General features: G+C 36.9%; 1 protein-coding gene across 3 annotated transcripts in view; it reads right to left on the reverse strand.

The window, feature by feature from the left end:
* Positions 1-23,382, reverse strand: part of RYR2 (ryanodine receptor 2) — a 733,452-nt gene that overhangs the window by 451,307 nt on the left and 258,763 nt on the right. For all 3 annotated transcript variants that reach the window (XM_082721308.1, XM_082721309.1, XM_082721307.1), the window contains exon 3: positions 5,824-5,928. In XM_082721308.1, the coding sequence (XP_082577434.1) occupies positions 5,824-5,928 (105 nt within the window). The remainder of the gene's footprint in view (positions 1-5,823; positions 5,929-23,382) is intronic.

Genomic DNA, 23,382 nt, shown 5'->3' on the forward strand with positions numbered 1-23,382 from the left:
CTGAGTCTGTGTCAGATCCACGAGCTTCACACCACTGTGAAGTCTGTAGGAGTCTTCTTGACCTTCATCTGCTGCTCTCGCATTTACTTAAACTGATCTTACACAATCACGTGCCTGAAATTGGTGCTTCACTGTCTGATAAAGGTACTTTTTAGAAACTCACTTATGGTGCTTCAGTGTTTAAAAAAATGTATTTTTCAAAGACTCGCTTACCAGTAAATTTAGCTAGCTGCGTTCTTGATGTGTTTTTGATATTCTGCATACATGCCTCAAAAAGGCAGAGGTTTTATTAGAAGAACGACTCAGCTGTATTAATAATACTCCGCATTCTAGAACTTCATTTCTCAAAAAAACTAGACATGTCAGAGTCTGATGTATATTTGTACTGATAATCACTGCAGTATCTTGTATCTTTAATTACAAATAATGTATAATTTAAAAATATGAAAAAGTCATATAAAATAACAAACCATTTTAGTAAACTGAGCCATAAAAATAGTTTTAAGAGTATCTCTGGATATGTTAAGGCATTGTCCTCCTGGCAAGTATGGTTTTCTATTAGAATTCTAAAAAATAGCCTAATGAGATCAATTTATTCTTTGGAGAAAAATTTAAAATGATTTTTATATTAATACTTTGACAATTATCCCAACTTGTCTTAGAAATGGAAAAAGTCCAAAGAAAATTCAAGGGATTGACAAGTTCCACATGCCTAATCCCTTCACTGTGCTTACACTAAGAGTGTATATTCTAAAACGGTAACACACAAACTGTAATTGTTTTTCTATACCTGCGTTAGACTGTGAACCCACTGATGACAAAAATCACTTATTATTCATCTTTCTATCCAAAGAGTCTTCTAATGTATATCTTATAAATGTTCAAAAAGCTAACATTAAATGATGAGAACTGAATGATTTTTATTCCTATTAATTAATGATACCAATCATAATCACCTAAATTATAAATTTCAACCTACTTCCCCAAAGAGCAGGCTATAAGGGGCAAACACTGGTTTCATTTTAGGTAATTTTTCTTGGTTCAAGCTATAAAATTCAAAGAAGGAACCAATAGAGTCAAGTGGACATGAGGCAAATTCAAGAGGTAATTTCTTATAATTCTTTCAGAAACAACTAAACCAAAAGACAGAAAAGCCAGTCAATGTTACAAATTGAAAACATAGTCTCCTAAACACAATATACAAGTAAGCCACTAGATACACTCATGGCATTATTAAAAAAAAAAAAAAAAAAGCCTTTCCAACAAATAATAATTAGTAAAATTATCTGAAAAAGTAAGACTTTTCAATAAAGTGCACAGACTTCAAAAGCTCTTTCCACCACACTATGTGCCCTCTCACTTCCTATCTGTGCTCCTATGAAACAGAATCCTTAAACTGGACCTTAAAAAAAATACAACCATGTAGAGAAATTGTTTATCCAAAAGGTCTGTGAATTAACAAAAGTATAGTAAAATAGCCCAAAGCCTAAGATCACCTAAATCATTAAACTTTATTCACTACAATACTGACTCTATAGTTTAAAATAACTACGCCCTCATTAAACTGGCAGAACCATGTGCCAGAAGTGGGTTGGGATGTTGGAGGAAGAGGGACGGAGAACTGAACCAGCCAAGATGGCAGAGGAGCAATAAGCAAAGGCCTGAGAAAAGGCCATCAGAAATTCAGAACAGTCCTGCCAATGGAGCATACAAGGGATGAGAAAAAGAATAAGGAAAAGAACAATAATGGCCCCTGTTAAAATATGCTACCAGAACAATCATCTCCAAGCACCATCACCAAACCTGACGATAAAGACTTACCTTCCCTCAAAGCCACAGAGTGAATACATGGCCGAGCCGATATTCTAAAATATTTCTCCAATTCTACAAAGCCCATCTATTGGCCCTGTGCTATATATAAAACAAGCATACAAAATCAATCAGAAGAGTGAGAAGAGACAGATGGGTGTGGGTTCACAGACAGACAAGTTACACAGAACCACATAAACCCAGGGGGAGGACAGAAGGAGTAACAGAAGCAAGGTCGCCGATGTACAGAAGCCCAGGCAAAGTTCGCCCAAGGGGATGGGCACTGCTCCAGGGGTCATTTTCTCCTTGTTTTATGTGCATTATCTCCACCCTCAAAATTTTAAAGGGTCTAAGAGAAGCTACTTGGATAAGTGAATCTTAGTATCTTTAATACTGATATGATTTAAATAAGAATAAAATCTAAATGATATTCAGTGGATATATACATATGATTTAGATCTAACTACACATTTTTTTTATTAAACAGATGAAAATCTCTTTAGATAAAATCCTTCAGAATGCGTTTCTGCCACAAACATATTAGTTATTTTACTAATAGTCACAATAAGCAACTCTACAGAATCAAAACTTCATAAATTAGGTAATATTTTTCCCTGATTCACCTTACATATACCCTTTTGTTATCAGGAATTTTCTTGATTTGTTTCAGCACAAGAGATGCCGGGAATTTCTCTCTAGTTTCCTGAATTTTTATAAAAACCATGCATTTATTCAAAAAGAACCAAGAATATGAACAAAATGGGTTAACCACAAAAAGAAAAGGCACAGTTCTAGATGGGATTTTTTTCCTTTATTATCATCAAATGTGTTCATATTACTATGCGTATATGACAACATTTTGGACATTAAAATAGTATTATGCAATTTACTGAATTACATAAAGAATTTAGGAAGAATTATGTTTTTTAAGAAAGGACAAGACTTGAGGCACCTGGGTGGCTCAGTGGGTTAAGCCTCTGCCTTTGGCTCAGGTCATGATCTCAGGGTCCTGGGATCAAGCCCCGAATTGGGTTCTCTGCTCAGTGGGGAGCTTGCTTCCTCCTCTCTCTGCCTGCCTCTCTGCCTACATGTGATCTCTGTCTGTCAAATAAAATCTTCCAAAAAAAAAAAAAAAGGACAAGGCTTTGTAAGTAAAGTTGATTATGAATGAGTTAGGGAATCGGGTAATACATGAGGTTGTGTTTGATACATTGGCAATTTGTAAGGGAGAAAAATGATTTCATGAAAATAAGCATTACTTGGCTGATATATACCTTCCTCGTAAAAGTGGATCTTTCTTTTTTTTTTTTTTAAGATTTTATTTATTTATTTGACAGACAGAGCACAAGTAGGCAGAGAGGCAGGCAGAGGGAGAAGCAGGCTCCTGCTGAGCAGGAGCTCCATCCCAGAACTCTGGGATGATGACCTGAGCCAAAGGCAGAGGCTTTAACCCACTGAGCCACCCTAGTGCCCCAAGTGGATCTTTCTTTAAGCAAATCTACTGTCCACAGTTTAAGCTGGAGATGACAATTTGCTTGACATAGGTCAAGGTTGCCATAGATTCCTGTCATGAATTCAAAGCACAGCTAAGTAGGCTACGGATACGTATAAACTCCAAAAGACTTGACTCCTACAAATGCCAAAAACATCCACGATAGCATATAATTAGACACGCTATTAAGCCAGCTTGCACTAGTACAAGTAAGATGGCTGCTAGCAAGGAGACCTTCTCTCCTTCTTGGTAAATACTCATGGCACCAAATCTGGTGTTCCCTAGCTAAGAGCACCCAGGGCTACCACAGGATACCCTCAAATCACTGGGACCACCCTCACATCTCTTCAGGACTTCGCCTCTAGCATTATAGCTGAGGTCCACACTCATTAATTGACGCCTGTTCCAAAGTTGTTAAGTATTTTGGGTATCATTTCAGGGTATAATTCAAACTACTTTGATTTAGGAGCGCTTCTTTCTCTAAGATATAGAATCCCCTGGAGCTAATGGACAGTGGTTTCCTCCCTAAAAGTTAGTCATCTAAAAGTGACATTCACATCAATGAAAGATGTCCTTTCCTTGCAGGAGATTCTTCTCAACTTATATTTTCTAATGAAATGTAGGTCTTATGGTAGCTACGCTGGGCTTTGAAACATGCTGTTCCACACATCACATAAATTTCCACCTTAGAAACTGACAGAAACCTGTAGATGGGGAATAATTCAAAATAAAATACAGCTAGATTAGAGTATTAGGGAGAGGATGCAGAAATCCTAATAAATATCTGAAAAACATAACTCCCAGTATTTCCATCATCCCAACACACAGAAAATTTAGAGCTTGCCTAATCCAACCTCATGATTTTAGGGGGATAAAACATCTTTTCAAAGATGTTAAATTTAGAAAATTTAGCTTAGCAATATAAAAATAAAATTTATGACCATTTCATGCATAAGCTGGTATCTACAGTATAAGTAAAATGATAATACATACTTTCCTAGATGCTTGGGCAAAAGAAAAATGATTTTTCTTTTTAAAAATAGATTTGGGGTGCCTGGGTGGCTCAGTGGGTTAAAGCCTCTACCTTTAGCTCAGGTCATGATCTCAGGATCATGGGCTCGAGCCCCACACCAGGCTTTCTGCTCAGCAGGGAGCCTGCTTTCCCCTCTCTCTCTGGCTACCTGTCTGCCTACTTGTGATCTCTGTCTGCCAAATAAATAAATAAAATCTTTAAAAAAAAAATAGATTTGAATTTCAAAGCTGACATGCCTCAGTGATGTTTAAAAATCCAAAGAGGTTATTCCAGGTACAGACAAAACTAGTTGAATTGAGAAATATTTTACTCCTATGTAAGCCTATTCTAAAAGCTTCATGTTGAAGAACAGAAATTTTAAAAAACATTTTATATACTTTAACACAGTAATTTCAAACTTCTTTGTAACCAAAAATGAACTTGAAAAGTTAAAACACATATATTTGGATCTTTTGTAAACTAAGTTGTTATTCTAATATAGAATAAAAATCCCTAAAGTTTCTCCTCGATACTTACTAGTGTACTATTAACATTTAAAATGAATTAGAAGTAATGTACAAACCAATTAAATTTTTTGTGCAAATAAATCTTTCAAAATTATGAGGCTAATGAAAATATGTTACATCCTAATTGATCACCCATTTTCTGTTGAACTATGTGTTATTATTCAATGCTCTCACTTATCAAAACTGCAATAATGATTAAAAACCATAACAGTAACATAGACCAATAATGGCAAGAGAAAATTTAAATTTCATTTAAACCACACATTGCAGTAATTTTAGTGCAAAAATATAAACAAAAATCAAGAAACCAAAATTTGGCCATCTATCCTCTGCTTAATTCTAAACTTTAATGAAGTGGTTAAAAATGAAAGTAGCCCAGAAATCAGTCATATCAAGTTACGGCATAGAAAAAATTTAAATTAGCAAATCAGATTTCACAGAAAAATGTCTTCATAGGCGACAGAGTAAGAATTTCAATTTTCACAAGAAAATTCTTAGATGTTTACAAAACTATAATTGATTAAAGACATATTGTCGTAATTTTATTACTTGAAATATACAAGTGCCATGAAATTTTACTTGCCATAAAGCAGCTTAGAACATAGGCACATGGTTAGAGGCATTTGAAAATGAAATAAAGGTTAACGACAAAAAGCCAGGCATAAAGCAATTAATTAAGACAGTAACATTAACAGGCTCTGAAAATGTAAGAAAACACACAAATTGCTCAAAGAAAAATTCTGTTTTAAGCCACAGACATAAGCATGAGGTTCAATGACACACATCACCTGGAGGCTGTTTTTTTTTTTTTTTAAGTTCTTTAAGATATCACAGGTCTGCTGAATAAAGTACAAAGTCAAACTTAAAGAAATTACAAGTAAAATTCGTTGACTTATTTCAGCACAAAGAAAATCTCCAATACCTATGAACAAAATTATTCATACCATCAAAATACTAGAAGTATACATAAATTAAGTACTTGCCCCTTCTGACTTCTCCACGGTGTTAGCCAGCATCTCCTGCAGGGCCCGGACAGAGAGAGACTGTTCCAGCACAAAGGTGCAGATGGAGAGGTCTGGAGGAACATTCTGTGTGGAAAGAGGAAAAGATACCATCATTGCTGCTGTCGCTACCACCATCATCAACATCATCATCATCAAGCAATCAGACCCAATTAACCTTATTATGTATCAGTTTCCTTCATTTAACAAAAAAAAAAAAAAAAGAGTACTTGTCAATTCTCTAGTATCAGTTCCTAAATCATCAAAATATATTATCTTTGCTCACACTTAATCCATTTTTGAATTTATAGATAATGACAGCCAACATTTTATTGAGTGCCTGCCTACTCTCCTAGGCATTGCACTCAAAGCTTTATCAGTAACTCCTCTATGATTGTCCATAAGGATTATTACTATCATTGTGTGTACAAGAAAACAGAGAAGTTAGGTGAATTTTCCAAAGTCACAATAACTAAAGTCTTCAAGGCATTATTGAAAGGGCAGATTTTTTTGGACTCTCAAGCATTCTATTCTTTTTTTTTTTTTTTAAAGATTTTATTTATTTATTTGACACAGAGAGAGAGAGATCACAAGTAGGTAGAGAGGCAGGCAGACAAAGAGGGGAGGAAGCAGGCTCACTGCAGAGCAGAGAGCCCTATGCGGGGCTCGATCCCAGGACCCTGAGACCATGACCTGAGCCGAAAGCAGAGGCTTTAACCCACTGAACCACCCAGGTGCCCCTCAAGCATTCTATTCTAATCTACCACATAGTCAGCTGATTAAAAAATATAAAGAACAGAAAAATTCTTGCATTGAACTAATATTGAAGTTAAAAAAAAATAGAAAACTGAATTAGTACAACAGAGCCTTTTACACAGGCTTCTCTTCATCCAGAAAGAAAACAATTACTTTGTTTTACTCAAGTTGGATACATGTTTGAGATGTAGCAATGTGATTTTCTGCTCTGTCCTGGGATGGATAGATGGATGGGTGGGTGGGTGAATGTATGTAAGTGTTGTTACATTTCTCATTCATACTTTTCCCCTTCTCTTTCCTTCCTTTGAAACTCCCACTCCAAACAAAAACCCCATCAATTCTGAAAAACCCAAAAGATAACTTTCAAGGTGGTGAAGGAAACAGGTAAGTGAGTTAGAACCATCCCAATCAGGAACAAGTATATTATCGTTCATGACTCTTTTTGCTTTAGATAACCAGGCCCCAGGAGGCAGTCCAACTGGGTCTGGGAAGATCCTCAAAGGAGGAATCTCTTAACAGAGTAACATTATAAACACATTAAACACTAAACGCAAGAGGGACAATGTCTCCTTCATAAAAAGAACATTAAGAGGACGAATTTGATAACCTGCTACAATGTATCAAAATTACAATTTCAATTTCTAAGTGTTTATTAAACTGAACCACTACCATTAGAATGATTCCTATCAGCAGAGAATGATACATTATCATTTGAAGGCAAGATAAAGAGCTAGGGCTCCAGAATTAAAATTCTTCTGTGGATGAAAGGAACACGTCATCTTGGCCACTGGGGTTTCTCATATCCCACAAACCTCTCTGTCACCCATGTTTTGTTCTGCTTGGTTTTCTTTTCTTTTCTTTTTTTTTTTAATTTATTTTTTATTTATTTTCAGCATAATAGTATTCATTGTTTTTGTACCACACCCAGTGCTCCATGCAATCCCTGCCCTCTCTAATACCCACCATCTGGTTCCCACCCCCCACCACCACTTAAAACCCCTCAGATTGTTTTTCTGAGTCCATAGTCACTCATAGTTCACCTCCCCTTCCAATTTCCCCCAATTCCCTTCTCCTAATTCCCCATGTCCATCATGCTATTTGTTATGCTCCACAAATAAGTGAAACCATATGATAATTGACTCTCTCTGCTTGACTTATTTCACTCAGCATAATCTCCCCCATTCCCGCCCATGTTGCTACAAAAGTTGGGTATTCATCCTTTCTGATGGAGGCATCATACTCCATAGTGTATATGGACCACATCTTCCTGATCCATTCGTCTGTTGAAGGGCATCTTGGTTCTTTCCACAGTTTGGCAATCGTGGCCATTGCTGCTATAAACATTGGGGTACAGATGGCCCTTCTTTTCACTACATCTGTATCTTAGGGTTTTATTTCTTTAATGAACTTTCCTTCTCTGGAATCCTCCATCTTCCTGTCATGGGCACAGCAAAATGTCTCTCCATTCCTCCTCAGACCACCTCAGCTAGTGGTCAAAACCAATTTCCAGATCTGGGCATAGCTACTGCCTTCCTAATCTGCAGTCAGCCAAACAAGGGCTTTCTCTCCAAAATCTCAGATAAGGGTGCCTGGGTGGCTCAGTGGGTTAAAGCCTCTGCCTTCAGCTTGGGTCATGATCCCAGGGTCCCGGGATCAATCCCCACATCGGGCTCTCTGCTCAGCGGGGAGCCTGCTTCCCCCCCTCTCTCCACCTGCCTCTCTGCCTACTTGTGATCTCTCTCTGTCAAATAAAGACGTAAATCTTTAAAAAAATTCAAAATCCTCAGATAAAAGACTGGATAAAAGATAAAAGCTAGGGACAAACCTCTCTCTTCCTTTCACATTTAGGAATAAATTCTTTTAAATTTAATTATCTCAGTTCTAGCTATATTATAATTTATCAGATGAAGACAAATGCTATTGGGCAAAAAATCTGATACTCAAAGAGTTTATTCCATTCTTATCCATTTTAAATGTTCAGGTTTGCAAGCTATACTCTGACCAACACTGCTGATAGAATCCTATGTTATTAAATGGTGTGCTAGTGAACCAATTTCTAAAAAAAAAAAAAAAAGCCTTGATTTGTAGCATTTGCCCATTTCTATGACATAAATAATAACTGCTGATTTCAAAGTCAAAGTTGATACATCAACCTACAAAATTCCTAAATATGTAACACATAGCTCTCAGAAATCTATGAGAACTATTCCCAGGGAACCACTGGACTGATTTCAGACCCCTATCCATTAATTGCTTGAGGATAACTATAAAATAACAGTTAAGAGCTTGGATTCTATAAATAGTTCCCAACACAATAATCCTGGCCTCACTACTTAATACCTGCTAACTTCTCTAATCTTTGCTTCCTTCCCTGGAAAATGATATAGTAATTATAATAACTCTATCATCCCCATAGACTTGCTGTGAAACATAAATGAGATAATGTAAGTGAAGAGCTTTTCACAGTGTCAAGAACATAACAAGAAATCAAAATAAGGGAGCCACTATCCTTATTTTTGCATATTATCCTTTCTCTCTGTGGCACTAATGAAGTACCACTCATTTCTTAAAACTGATTCTTAAATGGACTCTACTTTGAAGAAACAGTGTTTGAAAACATATATCAATAATCATGCACTGGTTCATAATATCCAAAATATTCTACTATTTTCAAGAAAAGGTCATTTTTGGCCAAGCTCATATACTGAACGTAAATTTTTTCATGCTTCACTTTGCTCAAAATGTTAAAATATGGATCACTATACCAGCTTGCATTTATTTTAAAGGTCCTTGAAAAACACATGGATTTGGAACGAATTAATCCTGCCATACGAATTTCATGTTGCCATAGATGTACATGCCCATTACGAGATATTTTTCTAGATAGTGGGAGTCAGCAAGAGTAAACAGACAATCCATAGAGGCAACTGCCTCTCCAAGTCTCAACCCACTTTCTTCTGACCCATCTTCCTCTTCTCTCTCTCTCTTTGCCCTTCTCCTCTTCAAAATACGCACAGATGCCAGAGAAAAGCTGAGCGGGAATAAAATTTTGTTTACCCCTTTTAGGAAAATGTGAAACAATGCATCAGAGCTCTATAGTATTACCTTTTTGTTTCGCTCTAAAGAAAAATGGTCTGGTTGTTTTAGGCAACAGAATCATTACCCTAACTCGTGACCTTTCAAAGTGAACTACCAAAAGTATTCCTTAATTTAGATGAAGGTTTCTTCAAATAACCTTGAATGTTTTATAGTTAAACTATACTATGGCATTTATGTCAAGCCTCAGTTCCCACTCTCCAGAAATAAAATTAAGTCAGGGGAAAATAAAGGGTATCATTCATTCATTAATGACCAACTAAATGGCCAGAAATCAAAACGGCTCCTAACACCAGGCACAAGAAATACAGTGTAACATTCTATAAACTTCTGGAACAAGAGGTCCGACTCACAAACATTTGCAAGCTGTCACCTTGTCCATCACCTTTTATTTTTTGAATCAACTCTTCCTGCAACTAAGAAATTGAAGTTTTCCAACTTCAATATAAAAGAGCATTGCTTGTCCTTACAATGAAGGTACTCCTAAATTGTAAAAAGCAATGCTTAGGCTGTATGCTTTTACATTATTAAGTGCTTCAAAATGGACTACATAAGAATCTTAAAGAAATACAACACAGCAGGTATGCCTGTCTGCATCTTAACTGCTATCCATAACATTTATTTTCCTGCAAAATTAAGTCAGAGAAAGTGCTTCCAAATAAATGTCTACCTATGCTGCCCAGAACAGTACCGAAAGCAAGCAGGCAAAAGGTTAGTACTACTCTGAAGAGTGGGACAACCCCAATTTTATCGAGACATGTACTTCCCTAAGAGTAACAAACCTGAAGCTAGCAATCTCGCTATGGAACTTTTCTTCCTTTTAAAACACAACAGTGGGGGCGCCTGGGTGGCTCAGTGGGTTAAGCCGCTGCCTTCGGCTCAGGTCATGATCTCAGGGTCCTGCGATCGAGTCCCACGTCGGGCTCTCTGCTCGGCGGGGAGCCTGCTTCCTCCTCTCTCTCTCTCTCTGCCTGCCTCTCTGCCTACTTGTGATCTCTCTCTGTCGAATAAATAAAAATAAAATCTTAAAAAAAAAAAACACACACAACAGTGGTCATCTTTCTCCTCTGCCTGACAGTTCCCTAGACTTAAGGGGAGAAAATTCTCAAGAAGAACCTCAGCATTTGGCTTTGTTGGCACTGGAGAGACTGAATGAAATCAATTAGGTTTCCAGCTGAGGTATCCATCAAACCATTTGGCTTCCAAGGATATAACTGCCTAACCCGTTTGAAAACCTATTGAAACATGCCATCACCTTAAATGAACTGCAACAGATAATTTGGGACTACAGAAGTCACAGATCATCTCTCTCGTTATCACTGTATAAAAATTGCATAGTAACTAACCACTCTATTTTAACATCTCCATACCTTTGCTCAAGCTTTTCCTCCTTTAGCCTACAATACCCATTTCAAGTCTCCAACTATGGAAAATCCTTCATGATGTAAATAAAATCACATAACAAAACACTTTCCCTATTGAAAATTCAAACAATAACAAAGGACAGAAAACTCTCTTTCCAAATTTATATTCATTCTCCCTTATCTTCCCTCCCAGGCATCACCAACTGGAGTTTGATGACCTGTTGGATGTGCACATTTTCAGGTCTTTTTCTAGCATTTACATGCATATGTGCATATACAAATATATGGAATAGCTTTTCCCATTAATGGGCTCACCTTGTACAAATTACAGATATTATAAATTACTAATATGTTTTAGAGATCATTGTCTATTAGTAGATCTTTATCTACCTCATTATTCATGACTGCTGGAGGATCTAGATATACTATACTCCTCCTGAAGATTGGTTCAAGTTCTCTGCCATCTCACACTGTTATTCAACTTGAATCCTCACCCTCCCAACAAAAGAAGGTGCTCACGGTTTCCTTGAGTTGACCTCAAGCTCTGAGTCCATCTATATCTAGAAAATTAAGCAAATCTGCCTAAAGGGATACCAGTAGGTACAGCTCTAATGATCTCTAACAGATCTCTACTTATTCCTAGACTCCTAATACAAAGACAAATTAACTTACCTTTTTGCTATATCTTTCTTCTGTTTTTTATTTAATTTTTTTCAGTGTTCCAAGATTCATTGTTTATGCACCACACCCAGAGCTCCATGGAATATGTGCCCTCCTTAACACTCACCAACAGGCTCACCCAACCCCCAAACTGCTTCCCCTCCAAAACCCTCAGTTTGTTTCTCAGTGTTCTCAGTCTCTATTGGGTATTTACCCCAAAGATACAGATGGGAGTTAAAAGAAGGGCCACCTGTAACCCAATGTTCCTAACTAACAGCAACGACCACAGTCGCCAAACTGTGGAAAGAGCCAAGATGCACTTCAATAGATGAATGGATAAAGAAGATACAGTACATATATACTACGGAGTATGATGCCTCCATCAGAAAGGATGAATACCCAACTTTTGTATCAACGTGGATGGGACTGGAAGAGATTATGCTGAGTGAAGTAAGACAAACCACCAGACACTGCAGTGTCTTTCAAACGTGCTCCATATAACCTGTAGGGTAACTCAGATATCTCAAAATGTATTTTGAAAATTAATGGGGTATTAAATCTTCACAATTTGACAGCACAGGGAAATGAATAAGTCACCGCATCTGAGGACACGGGATTCAGGTCCAGCATGGAACTACCCAAGGAATTTCAGATAAATCAGTCTGAGCTTTCCCATCTATTAAGTGGTAAAATATTTAACACATTTTGAAGAACTGTTTCTGACGTTCAGATAAGAAAATCAATGCATTATCAACCAGAAATCACCAATAAAATATAATTTTATCTGCCTAATTTAAGAAAAACCTAAATCGTGTAGAAAGCTCAGAATCGACAAGATGTAAATTAAGAGAAAAGCTACTCTTCTATGAAGAAATATGAAGACAGTATATTTTAGAGTACAGCAGATGGTCTGAGGTTGAGACAGATTTGTTTGTGCTCAGCCACACATCTGCTCAGCGGCCTTTGGCAAGGCACTGTAACCATGGAAGGTCAACTTCTCCATGAACCGTGGAAGTACCAAACTGGATCTTCTCCAAAAGATAAAGTTTATTTGATTGTTTTTTCAAGTTGCCAAGTATAAGCATGAACCAGACAAAATTTCACCTACCATATGGGGGAATAATGTTCTTTAAAACATGTATGTATTTGGTCACCTGGGTGGCTCAGCAGGTTAAGCCTCTGCCTTCAGCTCAGGTCCTGATCGCAGAGTCCTGGGATCGAGCCCGCATCGGGTTTTCTGCTCAGCAGGGACCCTGCTCCCCACCCACCTCTCTGCCTGCCTCTCTGCCTACTTGTGACCTCTCTCTGTCAAATAAGTAAAATCTTTAAAAAAATTTTCTATATCCTACCATTCCAATAAAATAATGCTTTGTATCCCATTCACTTACATAAAATACTGTGGGAAGAAGTATCAAAAAGAATATAAAGAAAATCTTAGTTGACTTTTTCCTCTTTATAGATCTTTAAAACTCCAGTGCTAACATTTCACCCTATTGCCAGCCTGACAATACGGTTATTACAAGACCATCATGCTTTCCCATGGGACTTTACAATACTGAGTTTGTTTACTTTTATGTTTGTTTTGTCAAGTTCTTCTCCCCTTCATCCCACTTTGCACCACAGATTAACAAGAAACTGCCTTAGAGAAAGAAATACTTATCCTATGTAAATGAATTCTTTTAGATGAGGTTTTTTGTATTTTTTTTTTAAACCAAACTTAATGTACTTGTAATGGATGAAACCAGTATGTCTGGGTTTTCCAAGGTCTAAAGCCTTCAAATCTCTTCAAAAAACTCAAGTCATTCCATTTACTATTCCTGACAACAGAGGTCCAGGTGGGGAAGGATCTATTAGCAGGTTTAAATGACTAGTAATGAGTGTAAATCACCACTACCTACAGCCATAATCCTGGCAATTCAGCAGTTCATTAGGACAATCCCAAGTGAATTAGAAGGGTTTCCCAGGATCTGCACAGTGTTCATTTTGCCCACTGGCACACATCTTTTTATACAATGTATAAACATTATACTGAATATAGTATTAGGTAGATACACCAACCTATCTCATTTTTACAATTATTTTCACACTGACATGACTCAGATGTGTCAGTGCAAATCAGAGGTACACTAGTTTGACATCCCATCATGCCTCACGTCTCCTATTCTATTATCACCACAAGAGTATTGTCTCAGGTCAAAACTGGTCACACACCTTGAGTGGAAGCCACTGTTGGTGATAACATAAGTACATGATATTTTGAAAGCAAAACCCTCAAAAGAAAACCAGAGGAGAGACTACTGCTATGAATTAAGCCTCAGTATGAAGGTATCTTAAAGATCACACATGCCACTCATAGTTCGCTGGCTCTAGCCCCCTGCTTCTAAAATTTGCTAAGTCAAACTGTCTTATCAGTCACAATCTTGATAACGGCCTAATTCTCTAGACTCTAGGTAATGGCCCAGTTATGTAATTTGCATTTAAAACACATCATTTCTAGTCCACCAGTACATCATGATGATGTTCTAGGAATGTGGGCTCCAAATTAAAAGAATCTATTTTGAAAATGATTTATTATTTGTCAGAGAGCGAGCGAGCATGCAAGGAGGGGGCAGGGAGGGAGAGGGAGAGGCAACCTCCCCGCAGAGCCGCGAGCCTGATGCGGAGCTCAATCCCAGGACGCCAAGATCATAACGTGAGCTGAAGGCAGACACTTAACCAACTGTGCCACCCAGGTGTCCCTTAAAAAAAATCTATTTAAAAGGCCATGATCTCACCACTAAATTCAGAGAGTTTAGAGCTATCGGTAAATGGATGAATATACAAACCACAAGAATAAATAAATTCCTGCAAATATTGGAGACACTGCTCTAGTGCAAGTCACCACAGATTATTCTGGAGCAGTTTCCCTCTACTCAAAAGAGATTTTTTAACGAATTAGCAAAATACCTATATGCTCATTACATATGCACTAAGGAAGTGGCATTGTTGTGACAGTAAGTACACAGTAATAACTTAGACAAAACTACTGTGAGCTGCAAGTGTTTGGTAAATGTTAAAATCAGTGACATCTCAGCCTTGCTCCATGTTAAAATCCCAGTGAAGCAGACAGACAAATACCATATGACTTTACTTATATGAGGAAGCTAAGAAACAAAACAAATAATCGTATGGGGGAAAAATGAGGTAAACCAAGAAACAGGCTCTTTTTTTTTTTTTTTTTTAAGGAAACAGACTCTTAACTATAGAGAACAAACTGATGGTTACTACAGGGGACATGAAGTGGGAGATGGATTATACAGGTGATGGGAATTAAGGAGAGCACTTTTGGTGAGCACTGGGCATTGTAAATGTTGAATCCTTAAATTCTACTACACTTGAAACTAATGTTATACTGTATTTACCTAATATACCAGTGAATTTAAATAAAAACTAAAAAAAAATAAAAATGTTTTTAAAAAGTGCTCAAACCTCGTAGATCCTCCAGTAAAAATTTCTTGTTATTTTTATTATGTTATGTAAGTCACCATAAAATACATCATTAATTTTTGATGCTGTGTTCCAAGATTTATTACTTAAATCCAGTGAAAATTTCTGATGATTAACAGTGCTGTCTCCAGGAAGTACTGACAGGCTCACTGCTTGAAAGTACTTGGGGAAAAAAACAAATTTTATCATAACTAGGTCAACCTAATTATCTGTCATATGACCTTTTGCTACAATAATCACAGTCCCTGGTCTCATAATCTGCTAAAAGAAGAGGAAAGAATGCACACAAACTTGTGAAAAGGGCAATCAACAGATTCTGAAATTACTCAGAGCTCCACAGTAAGAAAGGAAATAAAAACCAAAAAGGAGACTTACGGCTTCCACATCAAGTTATGTAGGCAATAAGATGATGTCTGCACATTTAATTAATTATGTAACAGTACAGATTTATTCAGGCATAATCATACAAATACCAATCATCTCACCCGTAGGTATCTCATTCTATGAAAATGTGCTGGATGATTTTATCTAAATTAATTTAAAATGGCAAGAGCTAAATTAATTGCTCAGCATCAGTCTGAACAAATCAAGCTAGAATGAACTCAGTAACATCACCTGGAACCTCAAAACTAGAACTCCAAGCAAATATAAACAGAGACATTCAGCACCAGGAAATTCTTCCGAGGAATTCTGCTAGCATGGAATTTCTCTACAGTTTCAAGAATGTAAAATAAATAAAACCATGTAGAAATAATTATGTAAATGATAATACACTATCTTTTTTTTTAAAAGATTTTATTTATTTATTTGACAGATATCACAAGTAGGCAGAGAGGCAGGCAGAGAGGAGGAAACAGGCTCCCCGCAGAGCAGAGAGCCCGATGTGGGGCTTGATCCCAGGACCCTGAGATCATGACCTGAGCTGAAGGCAGCGGCTTAACCCACTGTGCCACCCAGGTGCCCCAATAATACACTATTTGAGTATTCTCTGCATCCTAGGTCCTAATTCTCTGCATCCTAGGTCCTAATTCTCATCAAGACCCTACAAGGGAAGTAGTAGTATCCCCGCTTCATAACTGCATAAATGGTGAACCAGGAAAGTCAATAACTTGATCTAAGCAGAAACTATTGACAGGAATATCTGCTTAGTCTAAAAGCCATACCATGTTGCCACTCCCAAGGTAACATCAGCCTGGTTCTTGGCTGTTTGGTTTTTCCATCCATTTGTGATGGCAATTATTGCTGATAAATTAAACCTAACATGACCGTGTTCACACTCTAATTATACACAGAAGCAGAGTCAGGAGTGACACAAACACTAGGACTTGTCCTTGTGGGATATTTTAAAAGCTCGAAACCTGGTATGAACCCTTCTGGGAACATGTTAGCAGGAGTAAAATTGTAGTAAGACCTTAAAATAATGATCCTCTCTAGATGGATGCCTTGTGGGTATATTTGGACACAGGGATCTTTTCCTTGTCTGAAGAAGACAGGACTTCTAACCACTTTGGTAAGAGATATCGTATTTTCTAGCTGATGAGAGGAGTATATAGCAGAATTTAAAAAGCTAAGTCAGGGGGAGTTAGAGAGGAGAAGGGAGTTGGGGGGAATTGGAAGGGGAGGTGAACCATGAGAAACTATGGACTCTGAAAAACAATCTCAGGGTTTTGAAGGGGCGGGGGGTGGGAGGTTGGGGTACCAGGTGGCGGGTATTATAGAGGGCACAGATTGCATGGAGCACTGGGTGTGGTACAAAAATAATGAATACTGTTATACTGAAAATAAATAAAAAATAAATTAAAACAAACAAAAAAGCTAAGTCAGGGTAGATACTTTAGGTAAGTAACACAAAATTGAAACTGAAGCTGTTTTGATGAAATTTAACCCTGACATGATGTTAAGTGATCTGGCCATACTTTAGAGATCAATTAATCCATATACACTATAAACATCCAGCAGAAGATAACAGAGTACAGATACAATTTGAATAACCAAAAATTCCCTCTTGCTTAACATGTATTTTGGTTCAGAAGGGGTAGGTAACACAAAGAAATTAGAGGATATTTTAGGAAGATGACTCTAGCAGCTGGGTACTTGATAAATTAGAGCCACAGTGTGATACTTTTTGATATTCAAGAATCTATTCAAAGAAGATAAAATGGTTGATAAGCTACATTAAAAACAAAAATAATGGGGACTTCCTCATGTGGCTGAGTGTGGAGGTTAACTAATCTCCCTGAAAAGCAAGGTGGATAAAATTTAAACAAACTTTCAGAGCTGTAGGACTTAACCAAAGGCATTAAAAATATATGTGACAAACTTCCATACTTGAAAACTGCTGAACTTCAGGTAAAAACAGTCCATGAGTCCATGGTGTTGTGTCTCCAGGCTTCTTTCATCTCCCCTCAGCTCAGCCACTGTTGGTTTTCTGCCAGATTGTGGCATGGGGTGATTTGTGAGGACCAAAAGCTGTACCGCACCATGGAGGGGAGCTCACCTGATTCAAAGTAGATGTCATGCATGCTACCTTGTGTGTGAAGTTACACTTTCCAGCAAGACCTGACAGGTTTTCTAGCCTGACTCAGAGTGTACAAGATGCATGCAGAGAGGGACCGAGGGAGATAACCCTAAGATCATGACCTGAGCAGAAATCAAGAGTTGGACACTTAACTGAACACTTAATCCTTAACTGAGAACCCCCAGATGCCCCCAACTCAGTATATTTCTGAATGAAATAACAAGCACGCAAAATAGACCCAAGCTATTCACAGACTCCAGGTTAATCTGGAGTAGCGTGTGCCCAAAGAGACACCAAAAACCCAGCACAAAATAAATCCAAAGCAGAGCTCAAATGACCCAAACTTACTCACTTCTCTACCCACACACAGGTCCATCTGCAGAGAACAGAACCCTTGCTGCTCAAAGTATCTGGGTGCAACCTCTGTGCAGTCATTGCCCTAACTCTAAGACATTGCATGAACAGGGCAACTTCTAGGAATCAGGGTTTAAACAAAAAGATGAAAAAAAAAATTGGATAAGTGACATCAGTGTCAAAACATCACAGGGGAGAAAGATTTAGAGATTCAGCCCAGGCAAGTCGCTGAAAAAAGAAAAGACAAATAAAACTAACACCACCACTACCTTGAATTGGGGAAAGGTCAAAATTTATTCTTCCTAAAATATTCTATCTTTAAACCCCCCCCAAAAATGTGCCATAGGCAAAAAAACAAAAAACAAACAACAACAACAACAAAAAATAAAGCAAAAATGACACCAGTAAAATGTACCAATACTGGGGTGGGGGGGGGAAAGTCAAGACAAACTGCCCCTGAGTGTTTCCAGATATTACAGTTAGCAGAGAAAGTCTTCAAAGCAACATTAAAACATAAATATATTTAAAGAACTAAAGGAAGCCATGTTTAAACAAATAAAAGAAAGTGCTTTAATAATGAAACAACAAATAAAAATTCTCAATAAGGATACAGGAATTTCACAAAGAGAATCAAGTGGAAATTCTGGATTTGAGCATACTAACTCTAATAAACCTACTAGAGGGTCTCAACACCAGATCTGAGCTAAAAGGAGAATCCGTGAACTTAAAGTTATCAATCAATAGAAATTATTCAATCATTTGTGAACAAAGAAAAAAATGGTAAAAAAAATTAACAAATTAACAAAATTAACAAACCTCAAAAATCTCTCAAAATGCATCAATATACATGTAATGAGTCCTATTATTGTCCCAGGATAAAGGGAAAAGACCGGAAGATAGATAGATATACAGACAGATAGATGCTTTAGTTAACATACAGTGTAATATTAGGTTCAGGTGAACTGTACCTACTCTGGAAAACAGTACGGAAGTTCCTCAAAAAGTTAAAAATAGAACTACTTTAGCATCCAGCAATTGCACTACTACGTATTTACTCAAAGGATACAAAAATCCTGATTCGAAAGGTTACATGCACCCTGATGTTTGTAACAACATTATATACAATAGCCAAATCATGGAAATAACACAAAGGTCTATCAACTGATGAATGGATAAAGATGATGCAGTGTACACACACACACACACACACACACACACACACACACACACACAAAGGAATATTACTCAGCCATAAAAAGAATGAAATCTTGCCATTTGCAATGATGTGGGTGGAGCTAGACAGTGGGTTGCTGAGCAAAATAAGTCAGAAAAAGACAAATACCATGATTTCACTCATATATGGAATTTCAGGAACAAGATGTAGTTGAAGAAACAATGGCCAAAAACTGCTAAAATTCTAGGGGAAAAAAACTAGTTGACGTAGCCACACATTCAAGAAAAATCGCAAAAAATCGCAAGTAGGATAAATACAAAGAAATTCATACCTGGACACAACATAATCAAACTGTAAAGGAAAGAAAGAAGGAAGGAAGGAAGGAAGGAAGGAAGGAAAAGAAAGGAGGGAAGGGAGGGAGAGAGAAAGAAAGAGGAAGGGAGGAGAAGGAAAGAAGAAAGGAAGAAAAGGGGAGAAAGAAAACCTCTAAAGCAGCAAGAAAAAAATTACTCATCACATACAATGTAGAATCAATATGATTAACTTCTGACTTATCATGTGAGATGAAGTCAGAAGACAGTGGACGTATTCATACAGCTGGAAAAAATGTAAATTCAGAAGTCAATACCCAGCTAAATTACTTTGCAAATATGAAGTAAAATAAAGACATTCCAAGATAAACACGGATAGAGAATGTATTGCTACCACAGCTGACTTACACGGAATGGTAGAGGAAGTCCTTCAGGAATTTTCATAAAATCTGAAGAAAGAAATAAAAAGCACCAGAAAGGGGCACCTGGTGCCTCAATGGGTTCAACCTCTGCCTTTGGCTCAGGTCCTGATTGCAGGGTCCTGGGATAGAGCTCTCTGCTCAGCAGGGGGCCTGCTTCCCTTCCCCTCTCTCTGCCTGCTTCTCTGCCTACCTGTGATCTCTGTCTGTCAAATAAATAAATAAAATCTTAAAAAAGAAAAGAAAAGCACCAGAAATAAAAAAATATATATATAAGTACATATTTATCTTACATAAATATACATATGTATATAGCCCATATATATATGGGCTAATGTAAAAGATTCTAGAAATATTGTTCTCATTTTATCAAGTAACTTCTTTAAAGACTGTAGGAACAAGAAGAAAAAAATCTAAGCCCATAGTTAGAATGAAGAAAATAGTAAAGATCAGAGTATAAATAAATGACAGACTAAAAAGACATAGTAATGATCAATGAAACTAATGTATAAAAGGATAAGCAAAATAAGCCAAACTTTCAAGCCAACTATCCCCCGGAAATAAAATTGTAAATGGAAGAGGAATTATTACAACTGATATTAGAAATACTACAAAAAATAAAAATTAGAGGTTACTATTAACCATTATAGACCAACAAATTGGATAGCTAAGAAGAAATGGTTGAATGCATAGAAACATACAACCTATCAAGAATGAGTCATAAAGAAATAAAAAATCATACCAACCTTGTGTATGGTATATAAACAATGAATCTTGGAAAATGAAAAAAATAAAAATTAAGATGTTAAAAAAAAAAAACCTCATACCAACCCAATTACTATAGAAAGCAGGATTTTGTGTGTGCTTGAAGAAGCTTTTAATTTTTTAAAATCTTGGTATATTTAATATGTAAGCTCAATTTCAATATTTACTACATTAGTCTTTATTTCAAAAAAGTTAAAGATAGAGTTTACTGTAAGAGATATTAGATATGAATCTAAATTTCATAAACATGTCTTGATCATTTTTGGCCAAAAAGTCTTTTCATTAGTTTTTTTTGTTGTTGTTGTTGTTTTTTTTTTTTTTTTTTTAACTAGTAACATGATTCAAGGACTCCTATCTTGGAATAAAGGAAGTGTTAACTCTACATTTTCTTGCTACTGTTAGCTTCACACACTTTTTAAAAAACTTTTCACTCCAGTGTGGTTAGCATACAGGGCCATATTAGTTTCAGGTGTACAACAGAGTGATTCAAGAGTTGCATGTATCACTCAGCGCCTACCAAGTGTACTCTTAATCCCCACAACTACTTCACCCATCCCCCCACCCCCCCCCTACCTCCCCTCTGGTAACCATGTGCTTGTCATCTATAGTTAGGAGTCTGTCTCTTAGTTTATTTCTCTTTTCCCCTTTGTTCATTTGTTTGGTTCCTTAATCTCACCTATGTGAAATCATACAGTACTTATCTTTTCTGAGTGGCTTACTTTGATTAGCATCATACTCTCTAGATCCACCCACGTTGTTGCAAATGGCAAGATTCCATTCTTTTTTATGGCTGAACAATACTCTTTTTTGTTTCCAAAGTTTGGGGCTTTGGCAAATAATGCTGCAATAAACATAAGAGTGCATGTATCCCTTCAAATTAGTGTATTAATATTCTTTGAGTAAGTATCCAATAGTGTGATTATGGGATCATATGGTAGTTCTATTTTTAATTTTTTAGGAACAGCCATACTAACTTCCACAGTTGCTGCACCAGTCTGCATTCCTGCCAACAGTGCACAAGGGTTTCTTTTTCACCACATCCTCACCAACACTTGTTGTTTCTTGGGTTTTTGATTTTAGTCATTCTGGAGGAGATGATACCTCATTGTGGTTTTGATTTGAAATTTCGTCTTGATGAGTGCTGTTGAGTATCTTTTCATGTGTCCGACGTCTATAAGTCTTCTTTAGAGAAACGTCTGCTCATTTATTTAATTATATTATTTGGGGGCCTTTTGGTATGGAGTTGTTCAAGTTCTTTATTCTGGATACAAATCCTACATTCTGGATACAAAGCCTTTATCAGATATGTCATTTGCAAAATATCTTCTCCCATTCAGCAGGTTGTCTTTTAGTTTTGTTGTTTGCTCCCTTTGCTGTGCAGGAGCTTTTGTATTTTGACTTAGTCTCAATAGTTTATTTCTGCTTTTGTTTCCCTTGCCTCAAGGACACAGATCTACAAAGATGTTGCTGTGATGGATGTCAGAGAAGTTATTGGCTGTGCTCCCTTCTAGGATGTTCATGGCTTCAGGTCTCACATTTAAGTCCTTAATCCATTTTGAGTTTATTTTTGTGTCTGGTGGCAGAAGGTGATCCAGTTTCATTCTTTTGCACGTAGCTTATCCAGTCTTTGCAACATCCTTTACTAAAGAGACTTTCCTTTTCCCATTGAATATTCTTCTTCTTTGTCAAAGATTAACTGACCATATAACTGTGGGGTTATTTCTGGGCTCTTTGTTCCATTGATCTATACGTCTATTGGCATGGCATGCCAGTACCACAATGCTTTGATGACTACAGCTTTGCATTACAACCTGAAGTCTGGAATTGTAATACCTCCGTTTTCTTTTTCATAATTGCTTTGGCTATGCAGGGTCTTTCATGGTTTCATTGCAAATTTTAGGATTATTTGTAGTTTTGTGAAAAAAAATCTATTGGTATTTTGATAAGGATTGCATTAAACCTGTAGACTGCTTTTGGGTAGTATAGACATATAAACAGTATTTGTTCTCCTAAACCATGAGAGTGAAATGACTTTCCATTTCTTTATACCCTCTTCCATGTCTTTCAACAGTGTTTTATGGTTTTCATAGTTCAGGTCATTCACCCCTTTGTTAGGATTATTCCTAGGTATCATTATTTTTGGTGCAATTGTAAATGGTATTGATTTATTTTCTGTTTCTGGTGCTTCATTATTGGTATATGGGAATACAACAGATGTCTGGACATTGATTTTGTACACTGAAATCTTACTGAATTCGTTCCAGTAGTCTTTTGTTGGGAGTTTTTAAGGTTTTCTATATAGAGCACTAGGTCATCTGTAAATAAAACTTTTACTTCTTCCTTACCAATCTGAATGCCTTTGGATGTTGTCTAAGCACTGTAGCAAGAACTTCCAGAACTATGTTAAATAAAAGTAGTGAGAGTAGACATTCTTGTCTTGTTCCTGACCTTAGGTGGGGGAAAGATGTCAGTTTTCCACATTGAGTATACCGTTGGCTGTGGGTTTTTCAAACATAGTCCTTATTGTGTTGAAATATGGTCTCTCTAAACCTATTTTGTTGAGGGTTTTTTATCATGAATAATGTTCTACTTTGCCAAATGCTTTTTCTGCATCTATTGAGATGATCATATGGTTTTT

This window comes from Mustela nivalis (assembly GCF_964662115.1).
Source record: "Mustela nivalis genome assembly, chromosome: 2".
Taxonomy (NCBI): Eukaryota; Metazoa; Chordata; class Mammalia; order Carnivora; family Mustelidae; genus Mustela; species Mustela nivalis.